This window comes from Manis pentadactyla, chromosome 14 (assembly GCF_030020395.1).
Source record: "Manis pentadactyla isolate mManPen7 chromosome 14, mManPen7.hap1, whole genome shotgun sequence".
Lineage (NCBI taxonomy): Eukaryota > Metazoa > Chordata > Mammalia > Pholidota > Manidae > Manis > Manis pentadactyla.
The window spans coordinates 61,569,857-61,595,073 of NC_080032.1; the positions used below are offsets into that span (position 1 = coordinate 61,569,857).

Sequence of the window (25,217 nt, forward strand, 5' to 3'; positions counted from 1 at the left end):
TGAGAAACACCAGTCCCACTCACTCATGTTGCCAACAGGGGAACTGCAGCACAGAGAGGTGAAGCATGCTGTGTGACCTCAGGGCACGTGACCCAAGGTCACGCAGCTGGTGAGGGGCAATGCCAGGCAAGCACACAGGCTTCCCAGTCTCTTATATCAGGGCCCTGCTCACTGCAGCCTATAGTTCTTTGTTCTGAACCCCTGAATACCCAACTCCACCAGAGCTCCCCAGCTAGGAGGGGCCCTCATCACCTGAGCCCAAGGCAGGTGTCACTGGCAGGGAGGTGACAGGATGGACACAGAAGGCTGGAACCTCTGGCGGAGCTAGTTTTGCACATGCAGCCAAGAAAGACCTTGACTTTCATCTCAAGAACTTTCTAAGCAATGATTAAATTGGGGCAAAAGAGGCCACTTTATGATGGATGGCTAAGAGGCTTTGCAGCAGGTCAGGAGCACTGGTCTCTCCCTGCAGGGGTGGAGGCTGGCAGAGGCATGTCCTGCAGCTAAAATTCCAGGCCATGAGCTGGGCCATCGACTGCCCGTTCAGGCTGCACTTATGCTCACCTTCCTTAAGAGAGAAAGAGTACCCTCCTCTCTGGGAGGTGCCACCTGACTTCTTCTTTGGCTCCTCAGGGTGTCCAATGTTGGAGTCAGAGGAAAATGGGGGTACAGTGAGGGTCAGAAACTAATCCAGCCTCCTTGTTTTACAGGTGGGGAATCCAAGGCTCAGAGAGGCCAAGGGATTTGAGCAAGGTCACAGAGCTAGCTGGCTGGAGGGCCGCACAGGACTCGAATGAAGGGCTCCTTATTCCCAACCCCCTGCTTTTCAGATCTACCCACGAATCACCTGGACATCTTGTTGAAATGCAGATTCAGTAGGGCCGGGGCAAAGTCTGAGATTCTGCCTCAGACCTTCAGATCTGTCTAAAGGCTGTAGAGAAATATATCCCCATTCCCTCCTCACCTGAGCACTGGGAGCCCCTCCCCAAAATGCTACAGACCCAGCCCTGTGTTTGGCTGCACCTCAGGATTAGGAACCGTCCTTAGTGACACCACAAGTGTGAGCTCACTGCTTTTATGTGCACTTGATGGCTGTGGACAAGCGCAGAGCACGTGGCACTCTCATTCCCACTCCAGTCCCATCCCTCAACAGCCTCATCAGGATCGGTGTTCAACTTGCCAGGCATCTGGAGAGGCTCTGGGGGCCAAGAGGGCAGTGGAAGAGAGGTGAGAGTGCAGTGGGAGGGACCATCATGGAGGGACAAATGCAGTGGGCTAAGGGCCGCCAGGAACTGGGGGCGGGTCCTGTAGCCGGGCCTCACTGCCTGGAGGCAGGTAAGGTGGTTTTCTAGCTGGGCTCCGCTGCCAGGCTATGTCCCTGAATCCTGGCCGTGCCACTCACAAGCTGTGTGTTCTGGGGCATGTTAGTTAACCTTTCAGTATCTCCATGTCCTCAGCTGCAATGTGTGAATAATAGGAAAGAATCAAGATAAGCTAATGTATACAAAATATTTAAAACAGTGCCTCACATGTGGTGAGGGCCTGGTACAGGCGAGCAAGTGCTTAACAACATACATGAGAGCCACAGGCCCGGCTCCTCAGACAGACAGCGACAGGGAGGCGGCACAGAATACAGGAACAAGAGAGAGAGCACGCTTCGGGTTTGTCTTTCACACACGTGCACAGAGGGCAGCAGAAGCTGGGTACCCACTTTTTCAGGGCGCACTCCAGCTCCGTCTTCTCATCCTGGGCTTCCTGGAGCTGGGAGAAGATTCTGGTCAGGAAGTCCTCAAAGCTAGACAGTAAATGAGGTTCATCCTTCTTGAGCTGCAGCCAGAGCTGTTTAACATTGCTTTCACTGCAAGAGGAAAGGGGCATTAACGTGGACTGTGGAATCGGGTCCCCCGATGTGACGCTGACGGCCAGCACACCAGCAGCAGCAGCAGGAGGACAGTGGCTAGCATTTATTGAGCGCTGGCTGTATGCTAGGTGCTTTGTGCATGTTGGCTTGTTTACTCCTCACAGGAACCCATAAGGCAGTTATGGCTACCAACATCCCCAGAGGAGGAGCAGGTGATGGGAGGTGAAGTGTGCTGTCTCAGGTTGCTCAGAGGGTAAAAGATGGAGTCAGGAGTCCAACTTGGGGTGGGCTGGCTCCTTGTTGGCCTCCTTAACCCTGCGCTTGCCCGCTGTCACTCTCCTGTCTACCTGATGGGCTGCTGGCCCTGGGTGTGCACCGCCACGTGCCGGGAGCATCACAGAATGCCAGAGAGGAGGATGGATCCCTGCACGTATGAGGACAGACACTGTGGAGCTGAAGGAGAGAGCTTGTCGCAGCAGGAAGGACGGTCCTCACAGCTGAGAGGTAAAGACATGCCATCTGATGGATGACAGAAAGCAACTGTCCCTGCGGAGAAAGAAGGAGGATGCGCAGCACCCCACTGGGGCCTGGGGCACCAGGAATGACTGATAGGCAAGAGGATGGGAAGGAGCAGGTCTGAAAGACGCTTGTGCACACATGGAAAGACAAACAGAAAGTTGGGAGGGACAGAGGCAGGCAGACAGACAAAGGCACAGAGTGATGTGCTTGAACCCCTCCCCTGCCCTGCCTTCCCTGCAAACAGGCACACTGGGCATGTGAGTGGCACACAGCAAGAGAGGCACACAGGGCCTGCTGAGAGATGAGCCCGTCCCTCAGTGGGTCCCCTTATCTGATCCTCCAGCCAATCGCCCTGCTACCCTTCCTCCCCCTGCTCCGTCCCGTCCAGGTGTGCATCTAGACCCTGCCAATATTTAGTCTCTGTTGAAAATCTGGCACGGAGATGACATGAAAGGACCTGGGAAGGGGAGGTGAGGGGCTGCCCTGTTTCCAAAATGAGCTCCAAGCTCCACACACAATGTGCCGAAGCTGCTCACCTCATTGTACTGTCGACACACTGGTGAGGCACAAAGGCCCTAGAGATACAGGGGCTCAGGGAGATACCACGGGGACCCCCATCACAGTGGCAGGTCGCTCCCACCAGGACGTAGGCATGGATCAAGTGCCACCTTGTAGCCTCAGCCCCTTGCTTCCTTCCCCCGGAGCCTGGCAGAGCGGCCAGCCGGGCTCAAGCCTGCGGGGAGTGGCAGGCCTGCCTGACCCACTTTAAAGCTCTCTGGACTGTTCAGTCACGGTCACATCGCCTCACCCGGCCTCCTGGGAAAGGGACACGTCTTTCCACCCTTGATGGAAAACAAGCTGCCACATCCGAGTCAGGGAGGGCACATGTTCCGTTTACCAGACCCGGGCCACACGGAGCCTCCTCCTCGAGAAAGGACATGAGGGTTCAGGCCAGAAGGGCTCCCGGGACGCCTGCTGGTCCGTCTCCCTGCTTCCTGAATGGCACAAACCACCGTGGGGAGCGGCATCTTCAAAGACGCCTGAAGTCCTCACACCTCCTGCTTCCTCATCTGGGGTCCCGCAGTCTTGGCCTTTCCCCTCGTGCTGCCACATAAGCCCACTTCGCTCTTTAACTTCAGTGAGGATAGAAATTGCTGGTCACCATCTTCTGCATATCAGTTCTTGCGACCACTCTAGAAACCTTCTCCAGAGCATCTCCTCTCCTAGCTCATGTTGCTCAGTTCTGTGCAGGCCTTGGACGTGGGGCCTCAGAGGAACATCTGGTGAACTCTGATTCGAGAGCCCTGCTGGGAAGCGATGGGTGGGCGGAGAAGCACCTCTTGTTCTGGTGCCCAGGCCCGCCCATGGCCCTCTCCTTCCCCTCCTCCAGGAGGAGGCGCCTCAGGGTCACCGGCAGTGCTCACCGTGCTCTGGCCTCTTGTCTTGGAGAAACAGGCAGATGTCTAACAAGCTTCCACCCACCTGTACCCTGGTGTCCCAGCCTGCCCCACCACGCTCTGCAGATTGGCATGTCCCGCCCCTCCTGACCCCGCAGCCAGAGCTCCTGCTGCCCCTTCCCATCTAGGCCACCTCCCAGGCTCTCCTAGGTCACTGCCTGTCCCCTTCCTGCTTGGCACAGGCTTTGGCCAGCCTTCCTCAACTCTGACGCAGTCACACCATGCACATCAGATGGTTTGCTAAGAAATGCACTGGGCTGCAGACACTTGCTCCGGCCTGCACAGAATATGCAGGCCCTTCTCTCCTGCTTGCTTTCATCATTTCCACCAGTCCCTTCTCCTCCCAAACTCAGGGGACACCAGCTCCAATCATTAGGTCCTTCCTGCCCCTCCTGACTCGCTCAAGACCTACACACCCAAAATGAAAAAGCAAAAGGCAGTGAAGAGGAGGAGGAGGAGAAGGAGGAGGAGGGATTCCGTGTTACTCAGGCCCCTGTTGGCTTTCCACTTGCTATGGCATCCCTTTTATTGTAACTTATTTTATTTATTTATTTTATTATTTTGTTTTATATTTCACTTCAGTTCATTTTCAATGTCAGGGCTTGGATATATATGTCTATTCCAAAGAAATTTTTGCCCCCAGAAGGGGCCAGTAGAATGTTGCATTGGAAGTTCCAGCCATCCAAACCCTCTGCTGAGCTACTGATTCCCTAAGTGGTGGGCTGGTGAAAACTGGTTAATTTCTTGCCCCGGCTTCCTGGCAGGGTTGGCCTGGCTCAGGGACACAGTGGGTAAATGCCCCACAGAGGGGCCTCTGACAGGAGCTCGCCGGGCAGAGACCCAGGGTTGGTTCCAACGGGGCTGGGAAAGCTGGCGAGCTGACGGTGATGGGAAGCCTTAGGCAAATCTCCCTGAGAGGTCCTTGAGGCCTGGCACTGCCCCCTGACGTGGGGACACTCTCTACTGGGCCAAGGGACAATTAAAGTAGGAAGTGAGGAGAGTGGGAGACAGGGGAACAAAAAATGTAAAAAGCAGGCAGAGCCCCTAGACCATAACACAGAGGCAGGCCAGTGCCAAGGCCGAGGCAAATCTCTTAGATGGCAGCACAAGGCCAGCGCCTGGTTGAGTCCTTAGCAAAAAAAGTTATGGTTGAAGGGGGCAGAGGAAGAGGTTGCTCCCGGGCTGGGACCCATCCCCCAGTCACTGTCCCCACTTACTCCTCTAACATCTTTTGGGCTCCAAGTTTGTCCATCAGCATTTGGAACTGGGCTTCCTCATCTTCATCCATGCCACTCAGATCCTCTTCCCCTCGGGACTGATACACCTTCTCTTCCTGGAGCTGGGCCACCTCTTCTCCTGTATCTTCCTGCTTTGGCTTACTCTGGCCGAAGAAGAAGTGACCTGTGGGATGCAGGCACAAGCACCTGAATGAGGCAATACTTACCCAGGAAGACCCTGGCTTTCTCAGTTGCCAGGAATCATCTGAGGTTCATGTGAGAGAAGAAAAGGGAAACATCCTATGGCCAGATTCCTGGACACCACGTTTCAAGTTTTACGTCTGTCCTTCCTCCATGGGATTGTGCCAGAGATGCTGGTACTCAGGAAAGGCAGAATGCATGCCAGGTACTAAGGCCCACTGTGGTTCTCAGTCCTTAAAAGTCTGGTTTAGTACCCTTCTCTTCAGTGATTTCTTCTCTGCTTACACTCCAGCAGCCTGACTGCCTATGTGCCACACTATTATCCAGGCATCCTTACCATGGGCCTCACGGCACTTCACATTTACAAGCTACTTGACAGCTTCGTGTGCTCTTCCTCCACTCTCATCCTGCCTAGTCTCACACAATCTGTCATATCCTCCCAAGCCAGTTATAAGCTCCTGGGGGTCAGGAAAGGCATCGGGTTCTTCTAGGCAAAGTACACAGCACATTGTATGAGGCAGATGCACAGTAAAAACGTGCCTGCTGATTTCTCTGACAGTACCTACTCTGATCAGTCTGATCTGATGGTGTATCTGGTTTCTGTATCTGGTTTGTGGATCTCAGTTCTCCTCCCTCCTGGTTACTTTGGGAAGGACTGGGCCTGTTCAAACCTTCTAGAAATTCTTCTGACAGCTGGTAGGAACATTAGGAAGAGTCTGGGAGCCTCAGCCAGACTCGGGTTGGAATGAGTCATCTCTGCTGTACACTAGGATCAAGTCCGAAAAGAGGCTGGAAATCTCATCTCAGCTCCTGGTCTTACGTCAAGCCTCCTGCCAGAGCACCCTGCATCTCCCGTGCCATTCTCCAGTGGGAGGGACCCAGCAGCAATGGTACCTGGGCCAGGAGAGAGGGCGGTGTGAGCAGCCGAGGCCTGGACACTTCAGCAGGCAGGAAGGCTCATGCTCTACGGACCCTCAGTTCAGGTGGCATAGGAAGGGGTCCATCTTCAGAGCTTCAGAATTCCCCCCACATTATGTGAGCTAATCGTAATGCCCCCTTACCAGCCTGCTCCCTTCCTTCACAACCAGCCTTCCTAGTCCCTTAACCTTTGCTAAATTGGTGTTGGGGGGAGTGTACTCAACATGATGTTACCCACATAATTGTAGATTAATGATAAATAAATAAATGAATAAATAGATGTTCAGGTAGACCCATGCCCAGGGCCCCGGCATCCTTAGAACTTACTAAATCCAGTGGTGAACTCCTCTGGGGTCAGAAAGCCATTGCCATCAGCATCCAGAACATCGAACACATCCTCCAGCTCCTCCAGGCTGAGGGGCAACTCCTTATGGAGCCTCTGAAAGCAATCCAGACCACACTGGTTAACACTCCGACAGCCCAGAGGCTGCTGGGTGACTACAGAGCCTGCTGCTGGCCCCGTCCCACCAATGTCACGTTAGCATCCTCCTCCTCCTCTGAATATTAGAACACTGACCATTCATTGAGTGCCTACCAATGTGCTAGGCAATTTGCTAGGTGATTTTTTTTATATAACTATATATGCTTTACATGTTTATTTATCAATATATTTATATATCTGCATTGAATTATCGAGATGGTTCTTCGAGGTAGGCATTACTAGCCCCATTTTATAAATGAAGGGTGAAGTTAAATCACCTGTCCCAAGGTTGCCTAGCCAATAAATGACCTTGCCAGGAACCAAGTCCAGCCTGACTCCAAGGCCGACTCTTCACAACAGTAAAGGATCGACAGTGTACGCGACTGAATCCGTAGTAGGATAGCACCTGCCTGCCAAGGGGCTGTCGGGGTAAATGAGGTAACCTGTAAAGAGTAGGGCTCAGTGCCTGGCCCAGGGGAAGCATTCAGCAAGAAGTAGCAGGCAGACAGGGTGGGGGACCCGTGACTCCCAGGGCCACTGGGTGAGTGAGCAGAGCCCCCTGTCCTGCCACGCTGCTCCCGTTGAGATGCCCGTGAGGCCTGCCCTGAGGGAGGCTGCATGTCCCAGGGCCCAGCTCTGCATGTGTAAGTTTCTGTGGCACATTTTGGTCCTGCAGCATTGAGGGGTAGCTGCTGTGCCCACCCGGTCTCTGCTCCCGGCTTGTTCTCAACTAGTTCCTGAAGAGATGTTAACTGCCACTGACTTAAGGTGTCAACTCCCAAGAGTATTTGTGTTTTCTAGGGGAACTGGACAAGATGGTTTATGAAGAGGTCATAAACAAACACTGGGCCTGGGTCCAGGCTGATTTGGACCCACAAGGATGGGGGGACAGAGACCAATGAGATGAGCAGAGAGGCTGAAGGGCAGACTGGCTGGCCTGTCTGATGTGGTGGTCCCAAGCCAGGGCTGATCTGCAGAGCCAAAGCAAGTGTGCTCTTACACCCTGACAATCTCAGTCTCCAAATGAGGGCTCCCCCAAGGGAGTTCATTATAGCCCAGCTGACCCCCCTTCATGCCAGTTACCCGAGGGACAGCTGTACAAAATTGCCGGTGTAGAAGTGACTGACAGCTGAAGACAATGAGCATAGGGCTGTAGGAAGGAAGGTATATTCCCACCTGAACAATAAGAGCTGGCAGGTGTGAAAGCCCACAAGGTAACTTCCAGGAACACTTGGCTTGATGCTATGGAATTCTTCTAGCTGGTAAGATACAAAGTTTAATTTGGCAGGTACGTGCATTAAGGGAGACTGTGCTGCATTACAGAGTGGGAAGATAGGATGATGTGGAAGCCACTTAGAAGAACTGAATTAAATATGAATGAATTATTTGAAAAAGGAAGGGGAGTGAGAATGTGTGCATTTGCTTAGCCTACAGCAGAGTGTCTGGCTTATCAACAGCCCATAAATCAGCTGTTTCAAAAGCCACAGAGAACGTGGGGTGGGGAGGGACTCAGTTTTGCATGCAGGAGGTTTATTAGCTCTATTTGAAACCAAGGGCTACACACTGGAGGTGGGTGAAAAACACCCAGATTCCAGTTGTTTCCTTGGGGCAATCCTTCCTCCCTCCCAACTCTCAGCCTAGGATTGCAGAGTCTGATCTAAAATGTGATAACACATGCCATGCTGGAGCTACCCATGGGCTGGCAGGACCCGGCAGAGGCTGGTGGGACCCTCACATTGCTTTTCACCCAAACCAGCCCCCACACGGGCAGCACAGACCCTACGAGTGTGGGCCAGAAAAGCTATGTCGTGCCCACCACGGGGACCATCCTGAGTCTACCAACACTTCATCCAATCCCAGGCAGCCTTGTCTACATCGCAGGCTGATTTTCTCTTTCTGTCGTCAGTGAAAATGGGGAAAGAATATTATATCCTGCAAGTAATTCCTGCTCTTCACATCCTGGCAAATTAATCCTCAAGCTTCTCTGGCCTTCTCTGCAGTCCGCACCACGCCAGATTCTTTAACCTCGTGTTATTGGCCCCACTCAAAAAATCCTTTAGTCTTAATGACCATAATTATCTCTTATTTTTCTTCTCAGAGCCTGCAGAGCCACATAGAGCCAACTTATTCTGGTCTTGTGCACCTGGAGCTGCCTACATTTTTAACCCTGTGAGGTAAGCAGGGTGGAAAGGGACACCATTATTCATTCCGTTGTGCAGAAAGCCTGCAAGGCTCTGAGGTTTGCCTCAAATTGCAGGGTATACTGGGGCTGGGATTAAAGAACCAATTCCCATTCAGGGCTTCAGCTAGTCAGAGGGTTCTCCAATGCATTCTTTCTAGAGTTCCCTGGCTGGCACTGCCGTTCCACACCAAACACCGAAAGTCTCTCTTGCCAGTAGCACCGAGTGATCCTGAGATCCTGGATCAGTTGTACGTCCTGGTTCACTTCCTTTCCATCTAAAAGAGCAGGCAGAGGATCCAAGAGAAATGGGGGAATATCAGCTGCCCCACTCACACTGCCCATGGCCCACATAGCTCTCTGGAACCCTGTGGCTCCTTTAAACCCTGGACTCCCTCCACTGCCTTCAAGTCAACTTCAATTCCTGCTTTACTCTGGACTCTCTGCAGTTCCCCAGGTCGGGCCAGGTTGTGTGGGCCCCCAGAACACATTTCCCCCTTCCGTTAGCCTCATTCCAGTTGTATTTTATATACTGATGGATGCAATTCATTGATGAATGTCTACTCCCTTGGTGGACGAGAAGCTCTAGGACAAGAACCCCACTGATCTTTATGTACTATTGTGTCCCAGAATCTAGCTCAATCCTAACCAACACAGAGTATTTAGATACTTGTTGAATGAATGAATGAATGAATAAATGAGTGGCTAAGAATGGTGGCAGGGGATCCTGAACTCCTATTAGGGGGCACTGGTCTAGACCTCCCACATTACCCATCCTGACCAACATTACCACTGACTCTTGGTAAGGTCTTAGAAATTGGAGATTTTCCAGGACCTGGGGCTGGAAGCTGTCTTTCAGCAGCAGTGCTAAGGACTCAGGCTCCCAGAACCTCAGAAAAGTGCTGTCTTCTGCATGCTCCAGCCAGACCCCTCCACCTTCCTGGTCACCAGCCTGGTACCGTGCCTCTTGGAGCTTAAAGTGAGTGGTTGCACAGCTTTAAACATGCCCAGGGGAAACTCTCATTAGAAAAGTTCCATTTTTATGGCCAGAATTAAGATCTCCCTCCTTTTGGAGCTTCCACAGCATCCTATTCAGACCTCTATTCCAGCACCATCCCTCTCTTCCCTGTGGTATGGTGCAGACACACCAAATAGCTTCAGGATGAGAAGGCGAGGTCTGGGAGGGGTCCTGCTTTATTCTACTGCTTGCCTTGATGGGCTTGGTTTGGGCTGACTATTTGGCACAGACAAGGGTTCCTCCACCTCTGCATTGCTGACATCCTGGTATGCTTGAGATGTTCAGCAACATCCCTGGGCAATACCCAGTAGACACCAGTAGCACCTCCTTCTCCAAGTGTTTCCATCAAAAATGTCTCCAGGCATTACTACATGTCCTCTAAGAAGCAAAACCACTCCCACTCGTACAGACTGCAGGCAAGCAGGAGTAGCCTGAGCTGGATGTGCGGGGAAGGTGCCCCCATCAGAGGAAATGCCCTTTCTTCATCTCTGAGGCAGTTCCAGTGATGTACTTAAAATCACAGTGTGATGATACAGCCGCTAAGGAAATCTGTATTGTGTTTCCTCAAGAAATTAATAATAGAACTACCATATGATCCATCAATTGTACTTCTAGGTGTATATCCAAAAGAACTGAAAGTAGGGACTCAAAGAATAATTATACATCCCTGTTCATAGCAGCATTATTCACATCCAAGTGTCCACTCATGGATGACGAGATAAATAAAATGTGGTACATGGGTACAATGGAATATTATTCAGGCTTAAAAAGAAGGAAATTCTGACTCATGCTATTAAATGGATGAATCTTGAAAACTAAGGTCATGCTAAGTGACATAAACTGAGCACAAAAGGACAAATGCTGTCTGGGTCCAGTTATACGTGTTCCCTAGAGCAGTCCTACCCAGAGAGACAGAAAGTACAGTGCTTACCAGGGCATGCAGGGAGGGGCATGGGGAGTTAGCGTTAAATGGGGACAGAGTTTCTATTTTGCAAGATGAAAAGAGGTCTGGGGATCGATGGGGGTGATGGCTGCACAGAAGGGCGAATGCACTCAGCACCCCTGAGCTGTACACAGGAATGGTTAAGAGGCTAAGTTTTGTGTTATGTGCATTTTATCACAATTTCTAAAACTCACAGTGTGGAGGACACCAGGGACTGAGAGAAGACATGGGGTACACCCCCCCTCAACCCTCTACAAGGGCATTTATGGAGGGACCTCCGGTCCCAGTATCAGGCTGAGGGCACTACATGCATACACTCACCTAATTCCCTTCCGATGCCAGGAGACAGAACGAAGGCCTGGAGGAGCAAAGAGCCTCACACAAATTCAGACAGCCAGTAAATTGCAGATTCAGGATTAAAACTCAGGCCAATTTACTGCAAAAATCTTTTTTTTTTAATTTTTAATTAAGGTATGGTTGATATACACTCTTATGAAGGTTTCACATGAAAAAAACAATGTGGTTACTACATTTACCCACATTATCAAGTCCCTACCCGTACCCCAATGCAGGCACTGTCCATCAGTGTAGTAAGATGCCACAGATCCACTGTGTGCCTTCTCTGTGCTACACTGTTCTCCCCGTGACTCCCCACATCATGTGTACTAAACATAATACCCCTCAATCCCATCTACCTCCCTCCCGACCCGCCCTCCCACACCCCTCCCCTTTGGTAACCACTAGTTCCTTCTTGGAGTCTCTGAGTCTGCTGCTATTTCGTTCCTTCCGTTTTACTGCAACAATCTTTAAAAGTCTTCTCGTTAACCTAAATTAGGAATCGGCTCTCTTTTTCTGTAAAGGGCCAGACAGGACATATTTTAGGCTTTGCAGGCCAGTTGGTCGTTGTCATGGCAACTCAACCCTGCCGATATGGAGTGAAAGTTGCCACGGACTGTACAGACGAGCATGAGTGAGCATGGCTGTGTTCCAACGAACCTTCACACACAGGTAGCGGCCGGATTGGATCGGCTTGAAATACCTGGCTGATTCCTAACAACCTGGTGAGTCGGGAAATTCTAGGAAGTGTTGGGAGGTGGGCACTTGGCATTGGTAGGTAATCATTTTACTGCTCTAAACACTTAGGGAAACAGGGTTTCTTGGGCTCTAGAATTCCTCCGACTGTGAAGTCCATCCCCCCTCTGCAGATGGACTTTTGTCAGTTGGGAGCAAGAAGAATGGGAGCACTGGCACTGGGGGAGGGCTTACCTCTCCGGGTCCCTTTTCAGAAGGACAGCAAGCTTTGCTCCAGGCCTGCTGCTTCATGCGCCTCCTCCAGCCTGCCAGTTCCCCTCCTACATGGCCTGTGGCCTCTTCCTCGGGAGCCATTCTCGCTTTAAAGGGCCTTTCCTGGTGCCAAATTTGTGTGTGCACACATACTCTGAGCTCTCCTCCTCCCAGTGCCTGTGAGGCTATGTGGGAAGGTCAGAATGGTGGCAGAGGCCAGGTCCAAAGAGCTGACCACCGTGCACAAGGGGGTGACCACCTGGCAAAGCAGCTATGTGGGGAGGACAAGCAACAGGCAGAAGCCTAGGCTCTGCCAGGAAGGCCAAGGGCACTTGGGCTCTCCACAGAGAGCCCAGGATTGACTAGAGAAGGTCAGAGTTTCATATCTCCTTCCAGCCCATCTTCCCCCAACCTGCCAGTGAGAGCGACAGAGATAGTGCTTAAGTGACAGGCTCTGTTCTCTCTCGATAGCACTTCCTTAGCCTAGAGAGCTGAAATGCAAATGCTTCTTGTCCACAGGCACCCAGAAACTTCAGAGAACAAAGTCACTGGCAGAAAGAGATGCCATGGATGCACAAGTGTTGGCTAGGAAGGCTGTCTCCCCCCATTTCCTCCTGCCTGGGCCAGGAAGTCTGAGGAGGAACGGGACCGAGATGGTATCTCTGGGACTCCATGCTTCTGATTCCATTCCAAGTCAAATGCCAGTGATTTCTTTAATGATGTATAGTTAAATCCACCATGGCTTTCCTCCAGTCAAGTGGGCTTCAGTGGAGGTTAAGTGGGAGACGGGGTGGGGGGTGCTGAGGTGCACCACGCATGTGACCCAGAGCTGACCCTCAATAAATGTGAGTCCCCTTTGCTTTCTTTCTAGAGGGGGTACTAAAAAGTTAAGCATGCCGTTAAAACCACCACCACTAGCACCACTGCCGACCTGCAAGGGACAATGATCAAGTTCACAGACAGGAATTTGTCAGAGGTTTCCTCAAAACACACTGTATCTGGCCGTCCATGTGGGGCAAGGTCTGGGAATGAGTTTCAGCGACAGGAATTCATTGGAGGGGCAACCACTGAAAACGAGGGTGGTCCGGGCCCCCATGGGGGTGAAGCCGGCTCCTTTCCCAGGTCGTGTCCCTCAGTCTGGGCAACCTTGGGGTGGGTGGCAGAGCTCCGGGAAAAGCCTGAGGAAAACCCCACAGGGCGGTGGGGCTGGGGAGAGAAGGGCCTGCTGCCCTTCATCCAGGCGAGGAGGCTCATTTCTTAGCCTCCACGCCTCCCGCCTCCCACCTGCGAGCAGAGGTGGTGCTGACACTAGTGGGGGATCTGAGCTTCATCGCCCGACTTCAGTGTAGTCTGAAAAACTAGATTAAAACCTGACCCTCGCACAGCTCCCTCTAAGAGCACAGCTGTGTGGCCATTTCATTTCCTCGATCAGACTGAAATCGTGACCCAGCATAAGGTGGGTGAGACACCGAGAAGAGCCTCGGACACGCAGTGGACTGGCGCTGGAGTGGGCGTGGGCAAGTGCGCCCCTGCCGTGAATCAGAGCCCTCGCCTGTTTTGGCACTGCTGGTGAGCAAAGAATGACTTTTACATTTTTTAAATGGTTGAAAAAAAAGTCAAAAGAAGAATGATATTTGGTGATGTGTGAAAATTATATAAAATTCAAATTTCAGTGTCCATAAATAAAATTTTATTGGAAAGGGCCATGCTCATCTGTCTGCACACTGCCTGTGGCTGCTCATGATACAGGCGTAGTGGCGTGGTCGTGGGACCGCATGGCCCACAAAGCCTGAAATAATCTCTGACCCTTCACAGAGAACGTTTGCTGAGCCCTGCGCCAGGGAATGGTGTGTGCGAGGCTGTGTGGCATCTCTCCCTGGACATGCTTACGAGGGGGCTGAGGGAGGTTGGGTTTGGGGGTGAGGGGCAGGTCAGATCAGCCCAGCAAGGCCCCCCTGCAGGCAGTGACACCTGACACTGCCCTGCTCCTGAGCCCAGGCAGTGCCTCCCAGGAATGACTCTGGAGCAGCTCAGGGCTCCGCAGAAAAGCAACGAGTTGGCACCTTGTCACTTTGCTTCAGAAGGTTCTTCACCGTGTCTTGCTCAAGTCTTTATGTTGCCGTCACCATTCTCCCCATGATCCTGGGGAGTCACTGAGCCAGAGGGGGAACAACCCCCACGTCTGACAGCAAGTGAAGGCCAGGGAAAGAATGAGCTGGGGTCTGGCTCCCATAGCGTCTGCGCTGACTGACGGCATCTTTTCTGTTGAAGACGTCACCCCCAGTGGGGCAGGCCCTAACCCAAGACAGGGAGCTCATGCCATTTGTCATTCCAGATGCGTGGGCGGGCTGGGACCCCAGCCCCTTACCTGCATGTCCCTCCTGGCGATGAAGCCCTTGCCCTCTGCATCACAGGCCTGGAAAAATTCCTGTGCCTTCCTCAGCACAGCCAGCTCTGCAGGCGCCAGCTCCTGGGTCTCCTTACACTCCAGGTTGTCCGGGGGACTCAGGTGGGCCCCACTCCCCTTTGGCCCGGGGCTGGGTCTCTGGGGTCTAGAGACCGCTCTCCTGTTGGGGGTAGCCATCCAGGTGTGCCAGTTTCTTCCAGTTTCAGAACCTGAACATGGAAGAGAGAGAGAAGTGAGTGAGGTGGGGATGGAGGGGGGCTGAAAAAAAATGATGGAAGATGAAAGGGAAGAGGAGAACCAGTCACCAGAGTACCCTGGCATCTCTTAGCAACCACCTCACAATCAGCAGACGCTCAGGACAAGGGGAAATGTGCCACAGTCGCTAATAGATCAGCCATCCCATCAAACAGAGAAGAGAAGAAAACAGACATTTCCAGACTGAAAGGTCGTGAGCAGAGTGAAAAGGCCTGTAAACAGTTCTCCCAATTTAAACAAACAAGACAGATCCTGATAGACCAACTACCATTTACTGGGATACAAGCACCATGACTTGGTTTCTGTTTCCTCATTTATTTCTCACATCCCTCTGAAATAAGTATCATCTCCATGTTATTGGTGCTTAGAGACATTAAGTTAATCAAGGCCACACAGCAAGTTACTGCAAAAACTGAGATTTAATTCCAAGTTCATCTAACTTGTACTTGACCTTAAGCCCACACTGTCCTGACTTCCCAGCACTGCCAAGGGCAGAGGACTCCTCTCACTCAGATGCACTGTCTCCTGCATCCCTCACAATCAAATTCCTGGTGAGCTCTCGGCCCATCCTACAGACCTCGGGGAGCCAGTGAGCACTGCAGTTCATGGATGAGAAAGGGTGTTGTGTCCTGAAGGAGCTTCCTGTGCTGCTGGACTTGCCAGGTCTGGTTTGGGGGCACCCAAAGTTGTCTTCAGCCAATTCAGAAGAACAGATTATACATCTAGATCAGATTCATAAGCTCCTCAGTGTGATTCTTCAGCAGATGCAATGCAATGTTATGTTGTGAAGGATGGCAAGCAGAAACCTGGCTTCTCATCTGGACGCTGCTGCTACATAAATGACAATGAGCAAGTTGGCACCTTCTGGGTCTCAATTTCTTCATCTGTACAATGAGAAGATTGGACCTATTTGTCCCTTCTAGCTCTGGCAATCTGTAAGTGAAATTTCAACATAATAAAATGTTATTCATGAAGAATTGGGTTAATGGATAAAAGGAAATATCAATATCCTTGGATTTTTCCATCTGAGACTTTTTAGAGGTAGGCTAGGACCAAATTTTAACTATATGCTAATGTTTGAATTTAAAAATATAGATACACTGTAATACATTTTATGGGGAGTGACAGAAAGTAAAGTCCTAAATCATATCTCCTGTGTCCACAGTCAGAACAAAGGTGGGCAATCACTGTATTACCTGGTGGGCTTCTGAGATTATCAGAGCCTGGGGTCAGGTTCAACCATGCCATGACTCCAGAGTAATCCATGGTTTTACTGCACAAGTTCCACCTACCAGATTTGTCATGAGCTTAAAGACCACCTGTGGCCCCAGAATGAACTCCATGAATAGAGCTTGGACAAGACAGAGCTGACTGCACCTTCTCACGCCATGTGGGCTGGACAGGAAACTCCCACCCGACCTCCAGGACCAGTCCCACACCCAGGAACCGGTTCCTCTTCATTCCTACCTGGTGTGAACTGGCTGTCACCTCGGCATAGGCAGTCTTAACATTTTATTCTGTCTTCCCCAGAGGGCATTGGACATAAGGTCCTGAGGGAGCAGGGCTGTGTCTGCGTGGTTGATGCACACTGCCCAGCACATCTGTGTGCAATGCTGAGCTGAGGAAGGGTTTTTGGATAATAGTGGTAACATCTGAGCTTCTGTAAATACACAACATGAGCAGACAGCCTGCTGTCTTCCTGCTACCTGGCCAGGATTGTCTCAAGGCGGGGGTCATCCAGCAGCCTCTACCCCCTTCCCACCTGCTGTTCCCAGGAGACTGGACTACTACCCTGTCATTCCTTGAGGGTTTTCTATTGCCAGGCCCCTAGCATATTTCATCCTATTGGGACCTGACATCCCTCTACAAGGTAAGTGTGGTTAGGATTCACATCATACAGATACGGACACTGGGTTGGGGAGACGTTCAGTGGCCTGGGTCCAGGTCCAGCACAGAGACGTCATATAACTGCACTGCACTGCTTCCAGTCATGGGTCCCAGCTGTGGGCTTGCTCTGGAGGGTCTACTCACTCTCAACTGATAATAACCAAGTCACCTCCTAGAGGCATATTTATCCTTTTAACATTTATCTTTCATTCATCCATTCATTCTCATATTGATTACTGTGCAGCAGGCTCTGAGCTACTAACACTGAGAAACACAAACATGAATAAGACACGGTCCCTGCTCTTAATAAATAAACCTCTGCTGGCGGGATCTCAGTCATGGTGACTGGCAGTGATGGAAGGTATTTTGGGTTGGGTCCCTCCTCCATATCCCTCCAACAGACTGCTTAGCAATCAACTACTGCTGACCAGCTGTGTGAGCTTACATGCACCTGTGAGCCATTCTGGGCCTGGGAATTAGGAGAGCCGACCTCTCAGTTCCAGGTCTGACTCCCTCTGGCTCTCTGCCTTGCCTGGCCCATGTCACAGATGGTGCATGGTATGAAAGAGCAGACCTAATCATTCTAAAGAGGCCAGCTACAAGCAACTGGGGGACAGGCACCAGGTCTTACTTGGTTTTAACCCCAGTTCCTAGCCCAGAATATGGTATATAGTCATTGCTCATTGATAGTTGATTGAATAAAGGAAGACAGTCTTGCTGAATTCTTTGCAAAAAGGCCTGAAAACATTTGCATTTGAACCAGATTCCTCTGTAAATGGGATGTTTAGCTCATAAAGAATAAGCCTAGACTTCCATTTCCAGAACAGATGGAGTAACAGGGACTGCATTCACCTCCCAGCAGACTAATAAAAAATCCAGACAAAATATGTATTTTAAAATTGTTTTCAAGACATTGAACATCAAGCAGTGAAGGACAGTAGTCCTTCAGCATGGCTGGGAGTCGGGTGAGCTGAGTGAGGCCCTTGTATTAAAGGAGGTATTTACTTTCGGTGCTAATCCTACATGTGCACAGCTCCAAGAGTTAGTGTCTTCTTAAGAGTGAGGTGCCTAGGGGACACAATTTAGAGAGGAATCCATTCTCAGAGCTGTGCGTCTGACAGTGATTACCTTCTTAAATTTGTACCCTGGGAGCCTTACTTCACCCGAGTCCAAGGCCTGTTCCTGAGAGATGGGAAACAAACAAAATGAGCCCCATTTTTGCCTAAAGAGCTTTTAGGTCATGGTATAGGAAGGGAGATCCAGGGGGAGCCGGCGTACTCCCCAAGTTAAGGAAACACAACATGAAACATAGTTTAAACATAAAGACACTAACAGGCTAAAAGTAAAAGGTTAGAAAAATATATACCATGTTAACACTAGTCAAGAGAAAGCTGAATATTACTATCAGGCAAAATTGATTCTAGAACAAGAATATTGCAAAAAAGAAAGTCATTCCTAATGATAAAGAAGTCAACTCATCAATAGGATATAACAATCCTCAACACTGTGCACCTGGTATAAGGGTTTTAAAATGCATGAAGGAAACACTGATAGAATGCAAGGAAAAAGAGATAAATCCACAATCATATTCGAAGATTTCAATATCCCTCTATCAGTATTAATAAAACTAGTAGATAGAAATCAGTAAGGATACAGAAGTCTTGTACAACATCAACTATCTTGATCTAATTAATATTTATAGAATAGTCCACCAACAAAAGCTGAATAGATTTTTTTCAAATGCGCATGGAATATTTACTAAGGCAGTTCATATCCAGGTCCATAAAACAAGCTTAAATTAATTTAAAAGCATTCTAGACATACAAAGTATGTATTCTAACCACAACAGAATTACATTAGAACCAATAATAGAAAGACCTCTGAAAAATTCCCAATATGTAGAAACTATGTAATGTACTTCTAAATAACCCATGGTCCAAAGAAGAAATGAAAAGGCAAATTAAAAAGTATTTTGAACTAAATGAAAATAAAAGCACAATATGTCATATATTGTAGGATATTACTGAAGCAGTACTCAGTTAAAAAAAAATTATAGCAATAAACACAAACATTAGAAAAGAAAGGTCTCAAATCCATGACTTCAGCTTCTACCTTAAGAAACTAGAAAAAGAAAAGCAAATTAAGCCCAAAGCAAGGAGAAAAAATAATTATGTCAGAGCAAAAGCTAATGAACTAGAAAACAGAAAAATAATAGAGAAAATTAACAAAACTAAAAGCTGGTTCTTTAAGAAGATTAATAGAGAGAGAAGATACAAATAATATTAGGAATTTGAAAGATGATACATTATAACTTCTACAAACATTAAAAGGCTCATAAGGGAATGTTATGAATAAATTTATGCCAATAAATTGATAATTTAGATGAGATGGACATATGCCTTAAAAAGCAGTAAATATTAAAGCTCAATCAAGAAAAAAATAGATAACATGAATAACACTGTGTCTAGTAAAGAAATTGAACTGACACTGAAGAATCTTCCTGGAAGAAAGCTCTAGGCCCAGATGGCTACATTGATTAATTCTACAAATATTTAAAGAGAAACTAATACCAACCCTATGCAATCTCTTCCAGAAAATTAAAGAATATGAAATATTTCCTAAAATATTTTATGAGGCCAGGATTACTCTGTACCAAAAACAGGACAAAGAAAGATATTACAAGAAAAAGAAAAATATAAGCCAATAGACTCATGAATATAGATGCAAAAGTTCTTTAGGAAATTTTAGTAGATTTAATCCAACACTACATATAAAAAGAATAATATATCATGACTAAGTGGGATTTTATTCTAAGAATGCAAGAATGGTTTCACACTTGAAAATCAACATAATTCATCATATTAACAAATTAAAAAAGACAAACTTCATGATCATCTCAGCAGATGCAGAAAAAGATCTGACAAAAGTCAACATCCATTCCAAATGAAAAAACTCTCAGAAAACTGGGAACAGAAAGGAGTTTGCCCAACCTGGAAAAGGGTAGCTACAAAATACCAATAGCTAATATCATATTTAATGGTGAAAAACCAAATGCTTTCCTTGTATGATCAAGAGAAAGGCAATCTGTCTGCTCCTGCCATTTTCATTCAACATTCTGTTGCTGGTTCTAGTTAGTTCAGTGAGGCAAGAAAAGACATCAGATTGGAAAGGAAGAAGCAAAGCTGGTTTTCTTTCCAGGCAACATGATTGTTAATGCAGAAAATGTGATGAAATTCACAAAAAGCTACTAGAACTTACTAATAAGTGAGTTTGACAAGGTTAAAGGATACAATCTCTATCTCTAAAAATTAACTGTGTTTCTGTATACCAACAACAAAAAGTTGAAATTGAAATAAAAGTATCATTTACAATGCATCAAAAATATGAAGTACTTAGGAATATATCTGACCAAAAAAAAATTTGTAATATCTGTGTACACTGAAAACTACAAACTACTGATGAGAAAAATTAGAGACCAAAATAGATAGAGAGATATCCATGTTTGTGAATGGGAAGATTCTACAATACTATAAAGATGTCATTTCTTCCTAAATTCATCTATAGATTCATCTCAATCTTAAACAACATCCCAGCAGGCTTTCTTGTAAACTGACAAGCCTATCTAAAATTCATATGGAAATGCAAAAGATTGAGAATAGGCAAAAAAAACTTTGAAAAGAAGAGCAAAATTGGAACATTTATGCTACGTGATTTCGAGACTTATTATAAACCTATAACAATCAAGACAGTGTGGTACTGGTATAAAGACAGAAAAAATAGGTAAATGGAACAGAATAATGAAAAGAAAATTCAGAAATAGACCCTAAATTATAACTGATTTTTGACAAAGTTTCAAAGGCAATCCAGTGGAGAAAGGATAATCTTTTCAGCAAATGGTACTGGAATAATAGGATATCTATTCACAAAGAGAATTTCAATTCATACCTTATGCCATATACAAAAATTGACTTAAAATGGATCATAGGCCTAAATATAAAGTCTAAAAATATAAAACTTCAAGAAGAAAACATCTTTATGACCTCGGGTTAGGCAAAGATTTCATAGGTAAAATAGCATAATACCTAGTAAAAAAATCTGATAAATTGGACTTTTACAAAATTTAAAATTTCTGCTTTTTGAAAGACACCATTTAAGCCACAGATTTGAGGAAAAAATACTTGAAAGACACATACCTGATGGAAGATTTTAATCTAGAATCTATAATGACCTCTCAAAACTCTTTAATAAGAAAAGAAACAACTCAGTTTTTCAAATTGGCAAAACATTTGAACAGGCATTTCATCAGATAAAATATATGGCTATCAAATAACTCAATGAAAATGTTCAACATATTTAGTCATAAGGGAAATGCAACTTAAAACCACAGTGAAACACCACTAAACACTCATTAGAATGGCTAAAATGGTGGAAATCAACATATCAAGTCTTGGCAAATATGTAGAGCAACTGGACGGAATTCTTATAAATTGCTTACATACAGTGGGAATGTAAAATGGTACAACCCCTTTGGAAAACATGTGGAGGTCTCTTTCTTTTTTTTTTTAATTTTGTTATCATTAATCTACAATTACATGAAGAACATTATGTTTACTAGGCTCCCCCCTTCACCAAGTTCCCCCCCCACCCCATTACAGTCACTGTCCATCAGCGTAGTAAGATGCTGTAGAGTCACTACTTGTCTTCTCTGTATTGCACAGCCCTCCCTGTGCACCCCCCCAACACATTATACATGCTAATCGTAATGCACCCTTTCTTTTTCCCCACCCTTATCCCTCCCTTCCCACCCATCCTCCCCAGTCCCTTTCCCTTTGTTAACTGTTAGTCCATTCTTGGGTTCTGTGATTCTGCTGCTGTTTTGTTCCTTCAGTTTTTCTTTGTTCTTATATTCCACAGATGAGTGAAATCATTTGGTACTTGTCTTTCTCTGCCTGGCTTATTTCACTGAGCATAATACCCTCTGGCTCCATCCATGTTGTTGCAAATGGTAGGATTTGTTTTCTTCTTATGGCTGAATAATATTCCATTGTGTATATGTACCACATCTTCTTTATCCATTCATCTACTGATGGACACTCAAACAAACTTCTACTGTATGAGCCAGCCATTCCACTCCTAAATCTTTACCAACAGAATAAAAGCATATGTCCATACAAAGACTTGTACATGCATGTTCATAGAAGCTTTATCTGTAGTAGTCAAAAACACCATAAATGTTCAACAAGGGCAAATGGGTAAGCATTGTCATATGTACATACAGTGGAATGCTACTCTGCATTAAACAGAATAAACTATTGATCCAAGTGTGGATGAAGTGAAGGTTCCTATGGCCGGGATTCTCACCTGGCCCTGGTCAGCTTGCTCACTACACACGTGTGGGCAATATGTTGCTATTGACTCTATATAAAGAGCTCTGCTCAGTGCTCTGGGTGACACAGTGGCATGGTTACATGGCTGCAGGTGGCAGAGGTTGGAGTGGTGGCAGCACCGAGGACAGAGACTGTGATGGCAGCAGGGGCAGAGAAGCCCAGAGGCAGGGACCCCAGGGATTGGCTTGCTGCAGTCTTCCCAGTGGGTTTCAGCTCTGGGCAAGTTCACTCTTGATTCAGTGAGATGGAAAAATGACAATGGAGCATTCTTGGGGTGAAAGGGTTCATGCCCAACTTTATTCCCATGGTGGCAGGTCAGGTGCAAGAATCCCATCCACTCAGAGTGAGTCTGCATGAAGCAAGCCAGTCCCTGCCTCTGGGCCTCTCTGCCCCCGCACCTGTCTCAGTCTGTCCTCAGAGCTGCCACCACTGTCTGGTCTCTGCTCTCCTGCAGCCTTGCAGCTGTGCCCCTATGTCGCCCAGAGCACTGGGCGGAGCTCTTTATATAGAGTCAGTAACGATGTATTGCCCACATGTGTGCAGTGAGCAAGCCAACCACAGTCAGGTGAGAATCCTGGCCATAGGAACTTTCATTTTCTCTACAGCAGCAAAATGGATAACTCTCAATATAATCATATGAGTGAAAGAAGCCAGACAAATAAAGTACATAGTATTTGATTCCACTTACATAAAATGTTCAAAAATGAAAAATAAACTAGTTTATTTTGTCATATGTACATACAGTGTACATATGTACATACAGTGTATATTTATATTTATATTTATAGTTTTATTTTATATTAAAGTTTATATTTATAGACAGAAAAGAGATAAGAGAGGGTAGAGGTTATATTTGAAAACTTATCACATTGCACTTTAAATATGTACGGTTTATTGTGTGTCAACATCTCAACAGATCTATGAAAAAAAGAAAGAAAAGGTCCAGGATATAACCTTTTTCCAGTCCTTCAGGACTTGCAAATCTAGCCCTGCCCATCTTATCTATCCCCAGGAGCCAGATTCTTCCTTTACAGTCAACTCTGGCACACAGGAAATGGCTGAAAAAATTAAGTAATTTCCCTGGGGAAACCCCCATTCCCTTAGTGTAGGGAGCAAAACGAGATCTGGAAACGAGGGAGCGGGCAGAGCCCCTCCCGAAGACCGTCCGCCTACCCCAAGTTCCGACTCCTTTCTCTTAGGCCTTTTCTGCTGGGTTGGCCTGAAATCTCTGTACATCTGTGGGTTTTCCAAGAAGAGAAGACAAAACAACAGAAATGCTTCTACTTTCATTTCAATACGAAATGGGAGCCCGGGGACGGGCTCAGCTGTCTCACATTTGGACAAAGCCCAGGCTGCCCTGGGCATGGGGCTGGACACAGCTTTCTGTCTCTAAGGGGGCTCAGACCAACAGACAGCGCACCCATAAAAGGGAAAGCAGTGGGGAATATTCCCGAGGCAGAGGGGAAAGGCCGTCCCGTCGTAAGAGAAGGGAAACGACTTTTATCCGCCTGCCTCCATCAGCGCTGCAGACCGGTGCTCTCCCTACAGTAGGGTTCCATAAAACCCCTCAACGCCGATGGGGATTATCCAGCCCTCACACATTTCCAGGAACATTTCCCAGACTTCCGAAGTAATTCGAGAAGCTTAATGACTGCTGCAATCAGAAAGTTCACAGATCAAATCTAAATCCCTCCTAAAGGTTCTCAGCTAAGTTCCCCCCTTTCCTCTGTGCTCCGTGGAGATGGGAAACAGCTGGTACCTCCCCCCAGCTCCACACCAGTTGCAAACACCCTGATCTCCCTCGAATCTCTCCTAGCAGCAGACAGTTAGGAAATCAAAGTCCTAAAAGCATCTTCAGGATCTGTCCCAATCTCCTTAATTCCCCAGGCTCCCCGGGATAAATATTCTGTATGGGGCAGTACCCGAGTCTCAGCTGGGAGCTGGGAGCGGCCACGTCCAGAGAGGCAGAGACAGGCAAGTCTTGTGGAACTGCAGAGGGTGCAGGAGGGTTGCTGAGAAAAGGATTTCAAAATAAATGCTCCACAGTGGAGACTCGGGAGAGAAACAACAGGTGCAGCGTGGGCCCCTGGGAAGGGGCAATTAGGAAGAATCAAGGCTTCAGATGGGAGGTGCATGAGTTCCTGGGCTGCTGTAACAAAGGACCGTAAGCTGGGGAGCTTAAAACAACAGAAATATGTTCTCTCTCAGCTCTGGAGGCCCGAAAGGGTGTCAGCAGGGCCGAGGTCCCTCCGAGACTCTGAGCAGAATCTTTCCTCTCCTCTAGCTTGGCTTCCGGGGGCCGGCTATCCTTGGCAGTTGCTGGCTTGCAGCCGCATCCTTCCAGCCTCCTTGTCCTGGCAGCCTTCTCCCCTCCTGTGCCTCTGTCTCTGTATCTTCCCCTCTTTTAAGAACAACAGGCATATTGGATTAATGGCCCACCTTAATGACCTCATCAGAACTTGACTAATTACATTTACAATGACCCCATTTCCAAATAAGGTCACATTCTAAGATACTGGGGATAGGAATTTATCTTGCCAGTAGGTTTCAGCCCCAGGCAAGTTCACTCTTGATTCGGTGATACTGAAAATTGACAGTGGATCGTTCTTGGGGTGAAAGGGTTTATACCCAACATATTCCCATGGTGGGAGGTCTTCATGTAGAGTCAGTAATGACACAGTGCCCACACATGTGCAGTGAGCCAGTTGCCCAGGGCCAGGTGAGAATCCTGGCCATAAGAACTTTCATTTTCTCTACAGAATTCAACATATCTTTTTGGGGGACACAATTAAACCCACAATAGGTAGTGTCCAAGAAGACCCTGAGACAAAGATTTGAGAGAAAGTGATTTGTTTGGGAAGGGGTGGCATCAATCCAGGGAGCCTTATCCAGCCAACCACGGGATGCGGGTTACCCGCGTTCTGTGTCTCTGGGGACCCTGCAACTCGGTGTGGACCACATGTCTGTTCTCCAACACCAGGGGCAAAGGCACGGGGGTATTTACATATCAGCCCCTACCAGTCCCTGGGTGAAGGCTGCTATGGGGGTGGTTATTCCCAGCACTCCAGCAGGCATGTGTGTGGGGCTCTGTAGAAAGCCCCCAGGCAGAGGCAGACCCTGGCAGCTGGAAGGCCCTGCCCTGTGCTGTGGGCACAGCCCTGACAGCACCTGCTGCTGGGGGCACGGTGGGGGTAAGGGAGGCT

General features: G+C 48.0%; 1 protein-coding gene and 1 long non-coding RNA gene across 4 annotated transcripts in view; one reads left to right on the forward strand and one right to left on the reverse strand.

Annotated features, from left to right (window-relative positions):
- Positions 1–25,217, reverse strand: part of CRACR2A (calcium release activated channel regulator 2A) — a 120,492-nt gene that overhangs the window by 55,011 nt on the left and 40,264 nt on the right. For all 3 annotated transcript variants that reach the window (XM_036908400.2, XM_057491513.1, XM_057491511.1), the window contains exons 2-5: positions 14,447–14,694; positions 6,501–6,612; positions 5,055–5,238; positions 1,712–1,858 (exon numbers count right to left, since the gene is read on the reverse strand). In XM_036908400.2, the coding sequence (XP_036764295.2) occupies positions 1,712–1,858; positions 5,055–5,238; positions 6,501–6,612; positions 14,447–14,662 (659 nt within the window). In that variant the 5' untranslated portion in view covers positions 14,663–14,694. The remainder of the gene's footprint in view (positions 1–1,711; positions 1,859–5,054; positions 5,239–6,500; positions 6,613–14,446; positions 14,695–25,217) is intronic.
- Positions 1,100–14,422, forward strand: LOC130680615 (uncharacterized). The gene is made up of 3 exons (XR_008993638.1): positions 1,100–1,227; positions 8,753–8,828; positions 12,598–14,422. It is a non-coding gene; the product is annotated as an uncharacterized LOC130680615 (long non-coding RNA).